The sequence below is a fragment of the Arachis stenosperma genome, chromosome 5 (assembly GCF_014773155.1).
Source record: "Arachis stenosperma cultivar V10309 chromosome 5, arast.V10309.gnm1.PFL2, whole genome shotgun sequence".
NCBI lineage: Eukaryota > Viridiplantae > Streptophyta > Magnoliopsida > Fabales > Fabaceae > Arachis > Arachis stenosperma.
In genome coordinates this window covers 123,983,516-123,996,561 of record NC_080381.1, presented here as the reverse complement: position 1 = coordinate 123,996,561, position 13,046 = coordinate 123,983,516, and the positions used below count along the sequence as shown (strand labels likewise).

The 13,046-nt window shown below is 29.4% G+C and overlaps 1 protein-coding gene and 1 pseudogene across 1 annotated transcript; both read right to left on the bottom strand.

Moving 5' to 3' along the window:
* Positions 1–6,119: 6,119 nt before the first annotated feature.
* LOC130981309 (uncharacterized) lies at positions 6,120–7,839 on the bottom strand (annotated as a pseudogene).
* A 297-nt stretch (positions 7,840–8,136) lies between these two features.
* On the bottom strand, positions 8,137–9,114 carry LOC130981308 (glutathione S-transferase T3-like). Its single transcript, XM_057904906.1, has one exon. The coding sequence runs from the start codon at positions 9,112–9,114 to the stop codon at positions 8,137–8,139; it is 978 nt and encodes a 325-aa protein (XP_057760889.1).
* Between the last annotated feature and the right edge of the window lie 3,932 nt (positions 9,115–13,046).

The window sequence follows — 13,046 nt, the reverse complement described above, 5'->3', positions numbered from 1 at the left end:
TATGAACTGGAGCTGATGCCCCATAACTATCGACACCAACCTCCAACTTCGCATACAGCTCGTGTATTCTGACCTCTGGAAAACTCCTAACACAATGAAACAGAACCCAAATATCTTCATCGGCCGCTGTCACGAATGTATCATACGTAACACCGGTCGACACAACTGCGATGGGAATCTTGTAAAATAGCTTCTTCACCCACTTGCTCCCAAATACCCCAAACTTCTGCAAGATGCTATTCTTTACATCTGACAAAGTGCTTGATGAACTGATAAATACACTCAACAGTTCTCTGTCAGTGAATTTCACACCATATTTTTTGCTTCTTAGAATTTTTCCAGAGCAATGCACTAAGACAAGAAAACTCTCTTCTTCACTTGGCATTATGATAATGCTCCTCTTCAACCGCTTGAATCTTACTCATATATATAGAATTCTTCTCTTCATAAACCGTGGCAGATAATAAGAGTTTTTGCATTTACCTATCCCTTCATAAATCGTGGCAGATTACAGGGTTTTATGATCAAATTTGTCCCTTCATAAACCGTGGTTACCTACTGCGGTTTATGCTCATTGTTCTCAGTCATAAACCGTTCCAACCTCCCACGGTTTATGTCTAAATTGTAAACCGTGGTTACCTACCACAGTTTACATAATAATGAATTAGGACACGCTGGTAAGGAAATTGCAATTGTTGCATTTCAGTAAACGTTTCTCTCTTTTATTTTATTTAAGTAAATTGCCCGCAAAACAATTTTAAAAAAATGACTTAAGAGATGTTAGTAGTATAAAAGACTTAGGTAAGTACACTTTTTTGGACAAAGTAAATAAAATATTTAATTGCGAGACTTTTTTTAAATTAATATTTATTTATTAAATTAAAAATAACATATAAAATAACATATTTTAGTATTTTTTTTTAAGTACTCTTAATAATAAGATTATTATATATGAATTGTTGACTATTTTTGGACAAAATAAATAAAAAATTAATCACATAATAATAATAATAATAATAATAATAATAATAATAATAATAATAATAAGAGTATTTAAAAAGAGTACTAAAAGAATATGTTGAGTGACTACGTCGTTAATAAATATATAATTTGTTTAAAATTTTTTTTTTAAAACAAAAAGTTCAACACAACAAGGTGGAGTATCAACGAAAATGTACTAAAAAGATAAAATAAACTAATTTCTAATTATTATTGACAAAAGCCATTAACAACTCAAAAGATCAAATATCACTCCACTCGTTGTAACTCCTAATAAACTACTCCTGCCACACCTATTTCTTGATTATTCTTGAAGATTCTGACATTTCTTTTCAACCAAATACTCCAGATGATAACAATAAAACCGAACTCACCAACATTCTATCAATTCGACTGCACGACCCATGAACCACGTAAACTTACGGTAATTCAGCTCTATATCCACCAGTTTCATATTGCTGTTAACACACTAGTGCCTTTCCTTTCTTCTAACTGCACGACCGCATTGAAGACATCCATGTAGAAAAGAAGAACTTGACATATTTTCGATAAAAAAACTCAACTATTCCCACCAGCAAGTTTTTCTTCCCTTGTATGCACACCGTACACCAAGCAAACCGCACAAATGAAAATTATCATTTGTCAATTCTCCTTGTATACACAACCATCTCTACTCTTTATAACAATTACTCAACTTAAACATCATATCATCCCACATTATTAATAAACCTTCAAAAATTCCTTCCGATCCCACAAATTTCAAACCCACCGCATCATTATCCCAAAATTACACTACATCAAACTTAGTAATCACTTTCTTCTTTGTCTCTATCAATCTTAACATATTTACATTATTTTAAGCTTAAATTTTTTACCATTTTCATTTTTCAACACCCTCTAAATCCCTCATATTCCACTAACTAAAATCATTTAAAAACTTTATTATGCACCAAAGGATTCCGATTGTTTAAGATCCCATAGATTCCGCACTCACCATAACTGTCGGATACACCAAAGGATTATCCATTCGCGTTTTCAAAAAATCCTCATGCCACTCATCCAAATCTTCAACGACAAATAGCTTTCTATCCATGTCATGCTCTCCCTCCAGTAGCCCTTGTGGCAACATTACCACCGCATCCCATCCCAACTTTAAAGGTTCCCTCTGAGCTTCTAATTCTTCACTTATATGGTGTTTCAAGACAATTATCCCTTTCTCGTCAATATCTTTTTCTTTAATTTTTTTTTGTTTTGCATCAGGAGACACTCTGGCATGTGATTTTTTTTCGGACATCAATCCTCCTATACTTAGCCTCACCCACAAATAATTTTTTCCTAGACATCAATCCTCCTATACTTAGTTTCACCCATAAAGATATCTTTATTCCTTAATCGCATTCCATTCATCTTCTTGATGGCCTTTAATGCCCCTCCTTTTATAGTATATCTGATAAAAACAAACAGATGGATCCGACTATACTTCTCCTTACGTGCCAAATAGATCTCATTTATCCTTCTGTCCACTTGAACATACGAAACAATTCATTCTTTGAAACATTGCCTGCAAAAATCGCGAATGATTCACTCTCCAATCGGAGATACGCTTTTCAATTCCAAATCCGTAAATCTTTCTCAACATGGTACTGTCTGACTTTATCCCACCTTACATTAATCATAATTTGTTCTAATTAAAATAAAAAAAATTTAATATAACTTTATATATTAATAACATATAAATTTATTTAAAAGTTATATTTATATTTATTATAATATTTTAAAATCAAAAAATTATTTATTAAATATAATTATTATTAGTTATGCTTATTGAAAATAGGGCTGGCAATGGGTAGGGTAGGGTAGGGTTTTGGATCCTACCTTAACCCTACTCGCGAGTTAAAAATTTTATTAAAATTCTACCTTATCCTACGTGCGGGTTGAAAATCTCTCAACCCTAACTCTACCCGCACCCTAAAGTTTTAAATCCTATCCTACCCTACTTTACCCGCAGAAATATCAAAATTTGTTAAAGTAAATATAAAATTCAATCATTTTGAATTTTATACATATTAATAAAATAAAAAATAAAAAGCTAATGCTCTAAATTACTAAATTAACTAATTAGTTTAGTTGTTGTTTATTTATTGTAAGTCGTTACATGAGATATTCAAGTAGTCTTTTTTGTTTTGGAAAATTTGGGTAATTTAGGAAGCCAATTGGTTTATTATAATAATTTACCGTTAATTTTTTGTTTTGTATAATAATAATAATAATAATAATAATAGTTTTTTATATTTATAATCTTAATTAATCAATTAATTTTTATACGTCTAATTAGTGGATTTATAGTAACAATATTTTCTTTAAAATAACTTTATCCTCAAAATTAATAAAAAATAAAAATAAATAATTAAAATTTTAATTATATTTATAAAAAAATAATTATTCAAATCGATCATTAAAATTTTTAAAATCGAATGCTATAATTTCTTAGTTTTAAAATACACAAAAAATTTTAAATATTTATTTCTATTGGACAATATAGTCTTTATCTATTAATCATTAACGATAATTACTAACATAAAACATTAATTCATATACATAATTGATAAATATTCATGTGTGTGAGTTGGACAAATCAATTCCAAGTAAAATATAAAACTGTACTAAAAAAATTTATAAAATTTCAAAACAGTTTCTTAAAAATTTAAAATATATTCAAAAAGGTCCATTATAATATGTTTAATTTTTTTCAAATGTCAAACGCTTATAATATTTTTATTAATCAAATTAATAAAATATTATTAAAAAATATATAATAAATAAAAAATATAAAAAAATAAAATATATACTACAAAATAATTTTATTTATTAACACTAAAATATCATAAGAAATAATATTATTTAATCATTAATCTATAATACCTACATTGAAATGATGTAGAAACCATAATAATAACAACTAAATTTAAGAGGTCATTGCATTATAAAGGACATTATATACCTAAACTCCTAAGATATTGACACCAAATAAATTTAAAAAAAATATTTCTAAAATAAAAAAAAATCTTTTTTTTTTACATAATTGTTGATTATGGTACCACTATCACAAACAACTTAACTACAAGACTATTTTGTGCAATATTACAACCAGTGAATCCAAAATTTTTTTAAAATATATTAATAGAACACTTAAATTTGTTAAGACATTTATTCTTTATGTGTTACGAAATATTAGGAGTTTCGTATTAAAATTTTGTAAATGATCTACATTGACTTTGTGGTTGACTAAAATTTACAAATTTAATTTTATAGATGACTTGTTTTACATTGTATGCAAGTTTTAAAGTGTTGTCTTTATAAGTATTTATAAAAATATTCTCAATTATTTATGTAAAAAATTTTATGTTAACTGAGAGCTTTTTTATCTCTTGAAATAACATTAACTTATTCTCTTCTTCATTATTAAAGAATGACAATATCAGACAATAGAATATGATACCTACAAATTAAATTAAATTAAACTAGTATCTTGCATAGTCAAAAATAAATACAGGTTCATTTGTTTTAATTTTTTTTTTGAAAAATAGTGCCTTTTCAAAATTAATTTATAATTTATTTTGAAATTACATAAAAAAAATTTGTATATATAAATAATCAAATTTGAGATAAATAGAACAAAAGTTTTGAGAAATTAAAATTTATTATTTTAAAAATAATTATATATAAAATTCTAAAAAGATTATTTTAGAATTTTAAAAAATTTTTAGAGACTGTTTTGTACTTCATCATAGATACTGATTTGTCTAACTCGTATATATGGACACTTAACTACACGTGTGCGAGTTAACATTCCATATCAATAGTCATTACTAGTGACTAACGGAAAGAAATATATTGTCTACCAGAAGTAAATGTTAAAAATTATTTTATATATTTTTAAATTTAAAGGACATAATGTCCAATTTTAAAAATTTTAAAAACTAATTTAAATAATTACCTTTATTAAATTTTTAGAATATAAATGAGACTACTAAGTAATCTATTTTAAAACATTTTTTTACTAAAATCTCATTAATAAGGTTTTTTTGTGATAGGCAGGGCCTGGAGACTCGACTCGACCCGACCCGGGAATAGACTCAGGATCACCCACAAAATTCAAACAAAAAAGCCAAAACCAACTCCCTCCCAAAAATCCCAACCACGCCTAATCATATTCATCGCGCACGAAGAACTTCTACCCATACCACTTGCTGTAGCTGCCATTCTGGCGAGGACAGAGACGCTAAGGGTTGCCGGAGTTGATGCTAGCCTTCATGACCACTTCGATGGTGACTTGTCTCATATGATTCTCCTCGAACGATTTTCTACCGGGAAAGGGGAGTGGCTGACTGACGCTTCTGAGCACTCCTTTCCATTGTCGGCGACCAATCCTGGCCTTCCCTAGGTGCTGACCAATCCTTCTGAATTTTGACTATATTAAAAATAATTTATAAATAAGTTTTGAAATAACGACAATACGAAATCTACCATTAAAAAAATTTTTTGAAATCAATGACAATACCGAATCTTAAGGTAACTCTTGCATATGCAAAATGTAATTCTTTCATATACGAAATGTAATTCTATATCATAATTTGAGTGCAAATGTGCAGCTTTATTATTTAGGGTCCTTAGACCATCTCCAATAGGGAACTCATCCCAGTTCTTGTTTATGGCCCACCTGTCATAAAAAGTAACTCCACATCAGCTTTGCGTCATAAACAGTAAATAGGAACTCAAAACATCTCTTTCTTCTCCATTAGGAGGAACTAACTTTAGTCCCTATTGTGGTCACACTTAATTAATTAATTAAAATACTTGAAATTAATGTAATTAATTTTTTTCAATAATGTAATTTAAATTTATAAATTTAAAAATAATTCACTATTAAAAGATATTAATATTAAATAAATTCATATATAATAATAATACACAATATATAATTCGGGGTTACACTAATTTGTAAAATTACTTAATACAAAGAAAAACATAATTAAGCTTTATAGTTGACGACAAGCATTGTGAAATTGCCATATGTGTTCAATCAAGTCATCTTTCAATTGTCTATGCTGCTGCCTATTTCAAAGTTGGGCATTTCTTTGGAGAAATTGATGGTATGGTGCGAAATCTTCTTCTCGCAGCTGAGGTTGTGATAAGCCATTTTCGACATCATCATACTCTAAGCCCTGAGCAAAATTTCCTGCATAAGTGTCTCTTTCATCCTCAACAATCATATTATGCAATATAATACAAGCTCTCATTATGTTGGCAAGCTTCTTCTTTTCCCAAAAACGAGCTGGACCACGTATAATTGCAAAGCGTGCTTGCAACACTCCGAATGCTCGCTCCACATCTTTTCTTTGCCCTTCTTAGTATTGTGCAAATAACTTGCGTTTCTCCCCTTGTGGCTTTGAGATTGATTTGACAAATGTGGCACATTCAGGATAAATACCATCTGTTAAATAGTATCCCATAGTATAATTATTACCATCAATAGTGTAATTTACCTCCGGAGCACGGTCGTTTAGAATATCATCGAACACTGGAGAACGATCTAACACGTTGATATCGTTATTTGAACCAGAAACTCTAAAGAACGTATGCCATATCCAAAGGTCTGAAGATGCTACAACCTCAAGTACTATGGTTGTAACCCCACGATAACCACTCATGTACATACCTTTCCACGCCTTTGGACAAATTTTCCATTGCCAATGCATGCAGTCAATGCTACCCAACATGCCAGGGAAGCCACGACCCTCCGCCATTTGTAGCAGGCGTTGTACGTCATTTGGTTTGGATTTTCGCAAGTATTCATCCTCGAACACCGAAATGACACCTTCAACAAATTTTTCCAAGCATTCAATTGTAGTGCTCTCCTATGCGCACATAATCATCAACAGCATCAGCTCCTACGCCATATGCTAACATGCATATCGCAGCGGTACATTTCTGGAGTGATGACAAGCCTCTTCTTCCAGTTGCATCAACCCTCTGTTGGAAATACGGATAGACATTTGAGAGAGTGTCTACTATCCGAAGGAACACATGTCTTCTCATTCGAAATCTCCGTCGGAAAATGTCAGCATTATACACCGGTTCATCTGCAAAGTAATCTTGAAAAAGGCGATCATGTCCTGCTTCTCGATCTCTGTTGATCCATCTACGAGTAATTGTGATAGAGCTTCTATCATCTTCTTCATCTGAATCTTGGAGTAAACACTCATCGATCTAATTATCTATGACTGTGTTATCTTGCCGTCTTCTTTTGCCATACAAAGCCTCATTAAACATATCATCAAAATTTCTAGCCATATTTAGAAATGTAATTTTTAGTTCTCTTTCGAGGTGAGAAACAAGAATTGAAGTGGAGTTGCAGAGTCCTGGATAGTTGATATTTATAAGTGTGTCTGCAATAAGTACCTTAACGGCTAGTTTTGCAACTGCTAGTTTTGCAACGGCTAGTTTTGCAATGGCTAATTTTGCAACGGTCACTTTTATGAACAATAAGGGCACAATAATATTGACTAATTTAAAAACTTACATCAAAAATAAATAAAACAAACTACATCATAAACCAGTAATACGCAATAAAAATAAGAACATACTACATAACTCTACGAATACAAGGAACCATTAAGTAAATCACTTGGCGATTATTTTCTCACATACAATCTCATGAAGAGCTCGTCGTTTTTCACTCATTGTAGACGTGTCAGCATTAAGTATTTGCATATCCATTTCCCTTTTCCTTTCCTTGGCTATCCTTTCCATTTCCCTTTCTTTTGCTTTTATCTCCATTTCTTTAATATACCTCTGAGTTTGTAATACTTTTTATTTCATTGCTGCTTGAGCTTGTAATTCTTGTTCTTTCATTACCGCTTGAATTTGTAACTCCTTCTCTTTGATTGTCATAATCTTTGCTCTATGTTCCTTCTCCTCTTCTCTTTCTTTTTCCCTATCCATTAGTTCCTTTTCTCTAACATTCTTAATATCTTCCATGAGAGATAATTTTTTGACAACCGATTATTTTCTTTCGCTAAAATCTTCAGACATCTGTGCTTTTCCCTTACCTTTTTGCTTGCTCTTCTTTGATCCTTATGGGCGAACGGGAGAGTCCACATCGGGTTCGTCAGCCAACGGTGTTTCTGGGTTTGATGAGGATGAGTATGCTCCAGTTGCACTAACCTTGATTCTCTTTGAGCCGCCACTCTGTGTAGGTAGTTGGCTTCTCCATTTTTGCTCCAACCGAAGCATGTTCCAATGCCTCTCAAAAGTGAACTTTTGACCATAATTTGTGGAATAAAGTTTATAAGCCAACTCCTTTATATCATCAGCGTTTGAACCACTCCTTATGTTTCGACTAGCTTGATCGTAGCAACCAGCAAATTGTGCAACAGCCTTGTTGATCTTATACCATCGCTTCTTACATGCAACTACCCCCCTTGTCATGTCGGAGCAAAATTCTACACAGTAGCTATGAATTTGACTCCAAAATGTTTCCTCCTTTTGATCGGTACCAACTACAGGGTCAGTTGAAACATTTAACCATCCACTGATCAGCATCTCATCGTCTTTCCAATGCCAATGTTGAATACTATCTTGCCTCCGATCTTCAATATCATCATCATTAAGGTCGATAGCATCTAATCCATGAGGGTTGGCAAAATCTGCATATTGCAAATTTAGACTACATTGTATAGGAGTCTGAGAGGATGGGTTAGAAGAGCCACCAACACCAGATGAGTTATGTCTTGATGCACTGAATTGAGTTGGAAACGGCAAGGAATTAGTTGGAGTAACATTTCCGATAGAGGAGTTAAATATGGACGAAAATGAAAAATGGGGTGTTTGTGAATTTTGATTTTGCGGTTGGAATATAGGAAACTGATTATTATAAGGAGCTTGAAAATTGAAATTAGAAAGATTTTGTGGATTTGGATTTTGAAATGAATTTGGTAGTGTGAAGTTTTGATTTGGAACTTGAGAGTTTGAGGTTTGAGATTGTTGGGTATTTGGAATTTGAGGAAAATTTTGTAAGTAATTGAAGAAAGAGTTGAGTTGATTTGGATCCATTTTTTCGAACAAAAAATAATAGTAGCAGAACTTTGATTTTGTAAACTTGGAAGAAGATAAAGAAGAGTAGTAGATAGTGTGAGAATAGAAATGTATCTAAGTGGTATATATAAAGTAACAAAATATTAATTTATTAATAATAACGGTAACATAATAACGGCTAGTTTCTAACGGCTAATTTTACAACGGCTAGTTTTACAACGGCTAATTTAATATAATAATATAAATATAAATAATATTTAATATTAATTATGATATAAATAATTAATATAAATTATTAATTAAATAAAATTTTAATTATTTAATCTAATTAATTATTATAATTATTAATAAATTAATTATAATTTAATTATTTAATTAATTATTATTTAAATAATTAATAAAATTATAATTATATAAAATTATAATTATTTAATTTAATTAATTATTATAATTATTATTAAATTGAATATTATTTAATTATTTAATATAATTATTTATTATAATTTAATTATTTAATATAATTATTTATTTAATTATAATTTCATATATATTTATTTAAAAGGTAACTTGCCATGTGACAAGTCACCATTGGTTGTTCTTGAGTCCTTCTGAGCAGGAACTCTTCTACCTTGAACTCGGTGAGAGAATTTGTTTCTCTGCTTCTCCAACGGTAAGTTTTTCAAAGTGTCAGAAAAAAAATTAAATGGAAATCAGCCATTGAAAGTGGTCTTATATTGTACAGATGTAAATTTATACATATTTACAAAAATTTTATTTTAACCATATTTTTTATATATGTCCATCTTTTGTCTTGTAAATGAAAAGTTGGCTCATGGCTTAGCTTTGAAGTCTGAAAATGAAACAATCCTATTTATTTAAAAATTTGTGTATGGTTCACCTACAAATGCATTGAATTTTATACAAGTGTCTCAATAATTAATAGCATTATTTATTTTATTTTGTTAATCCAAATAATCCAATAAATTTTTTCTTAGTATTATATAATAATTTTGATCTCACATTTAAATATACATTTGACATTTTTTTACAGGCATATTAATAAATTCAAAATTTATAATGTTAGAATAAATAAAATTATGATATAACATAATATTTATTATTATAAATACTGATTTGGTAAAAATTATTTTAAATTATAATTTATATTATAGAAAGTATTGGAATACACTAAACTATAGATTTTACATTTATAAATCTAAATGAATATAGTAAAAAAAATTAAAAAATATTAGGTGAATAAATTACTTTTATAATCAAATTCAACAAGGTTTTTTTTTCCACTTTTTTATGTGTCTCCTCCTTATTAAATTTCATATGATAAATTGATAGAAGGAGATAATGTGTCCATTGTTTATTATCATAGAGAATCAAATTGGTACTTTATTTTTTAAGGGCTAATTAATTCGAAGTTGAAAACCTCAAGGACCTAATTGTCACTTTATTCAACCTTTTACTATTTTTTATTTATGTAAGACCGGTTTTACTAATTCAATCAGTAATTTATCGGTTAAACCAATAAATTAATGAACCAATAATTTGACCGGTTCAGTTCTGACAACTATGGCTTCAGCAACTCGTAAGGTGTTGTATTTTCCTATTTTTGACGGCTTCGCTCAAACCACAAAGAAGAAATAGAGTGAAACAGTGAAGGTCAGGTGACACATGTAACACCCTAATATTCAAATCCTTATACTCGAGTCATAAGTCAAAGATATTCGGTGGTACGACTCTGAGATGGATTATAATACATAATTATAATTAAAATTGAAAGGAAGTATTAAATGAGAAACCTGAAATTGATATGTATCATAAATAATTAGCCATTAGTCGCGATCCGCGAAGTTTAGGCCGGTTAGGATGTAGTATAAAAGTAGATGACAACAGTACCTCCTAATCTCTCCCAAAAGAAACATAAGAGCCTCTATAGGTAAGTTCAAAAGAGTTCAATACATAATATAAGCTTTTCAAAATAAAGATGGAGAGATTCTAAGCAAAATATAAAGTAGAAAATATAAAGATCTTCGCCGTCTCTCAAATGAACTACAGCTCACTTCTGAGCACCTGAACCTGTATCTGAAAAACAAAAGATATATACGGAATGAGAACCCTGACCCATGGGTTACCAGTACGGTAAAAGTGCCAAATAAATACAATGCATTGTAATAAAAACTCACTAAGCATCCTAGACTTCCTTTCACTAAACATTCACCCTATGTTCTCACTAATCCATAAATAGGCAACTGTCACAAGGGAATGCTAAAGCTAATTCATCTTCCTCATGCTTCTCAACTTCCCAACTCTCCCACGAATCATAATTAGAATCATAAACAAAACCATCACCAGTTATTCTGTTTCAACCATTCTATATCATTACTTCATATCCTCATCTGAAGCAAGTGAAATCACTTCATTGCGTCTACTTAGGGAGTTCAAATTATCTCATTCAATAATATTAACAAAAATATGATATTAAATTATAATATTATCGTTAAATTTGTTATAATTTTTTTTTATATTTTTTTTTAGTATATTTTTTTATATTATATAATATTTTTTTAGTATTCTATTTTAATATGCTATAATTTTTTACTATTATAATAAAAATTAATATTTATTTATTTATTAACTTAAAAATAACATATAAAAATTGATAAGTTAAGTACTCTTTTTTATAATAAAAATTAATATTTATATAAGTTAATTTCACATTAAATTTAATAGTCAAAATTCGATTTATAGATAGAATTCAATTTGCTAGTAAATCGAATTGGACTTTATCGATTTATCATGGACGATCAAATTCAATAATTCGAAGCAACCTAATTCGAATTACTAGTTGCCACAAACCATGTATAAGACATCATGCATGTATAAATCGAATGAGGCCAATTCGATTTATACAAAAAAATAATATTTTCATGTAATTCGAAATTTACCAATTTGATTTATTACTATATTGCGTAAATAGAATTTAACCAATTCGATTTATATAGAAATATGATTTTGAGATCAACCTAACATTTTTTTATTTAGGTAAATCACCTAATATTAGAATAGCTTTGGTTTATTTATATGTTTTGCCCTAATTTATATCATACTATTTTTTATTCAAAATTATGTTTTTGACTAATATTTTATAAAGTAGTGTTAACAGTTTACTAACTTAAAATATAAATAAAAATAATTCACTTTTTTGTAACTATTAGAATGTATATATATTTTATTAATTTTTTTATCTAAATTATTTAATTTTGTTATTAATAAAGTAAATCATCTTATTCTTATTTTTATGCTCGAGATTTTATGAATTAACAAATTTAAGATAGAACATCGATAAATAATGACAATAAAATTTTTTTTTTCCAAAAATATATTTTACTATGAGGAGCGGAAAGTAATATATGCACAAATCCAAAGTAGTAATGCACACTAATGCTAGCATCATTAGTGATTTATTATATCCAGTTCGAAATTCTTCAAAAAAAAAAAAATATCAAACGGAGCCTTCCACCGTTCCAGCTTCAGCAGTTCGGCTCCGTGATGGCTTCCGTACACACCCTTCTGCACAGACCTCCAAACTGCTCCTAGCCGCATCTCTTAGGTAGCGTTTGGTGGAGAGACAGATACTGAAAGATTAAGACTGAGAGACAGAGACTGAAATAAGTTTTAGTATTCTGTTTAGTGCCAAGTGAGAGACAAAAATTGAAATAAGAATAAAACTCTAATTTAATTTGCACAAAAGATAAAATTGGAATTAATTAATTAAAATGAAAGTATTTTAGGTATAAAATGTTATTAAAGTTTCAGTCTCTATTTCTAAAATTATCAGTCCCCTGTGTCCCTACATTTTAGAGGCACTGAAATATTGAAATTTTGAGGACAGAGATAGAAATTTTAGTACCAGTCTTTAAGCCAACAAACATGATACT

Excerpts from the sequence above, each read along its gene's own strand:
- LOC130981308 (XM_057904906.1), bottom strand. The coding sequence starts at position 9,114 with ATGGATCCAAATCAACTCAACTCTTTCTTCAATTACTTACAAAATTTT.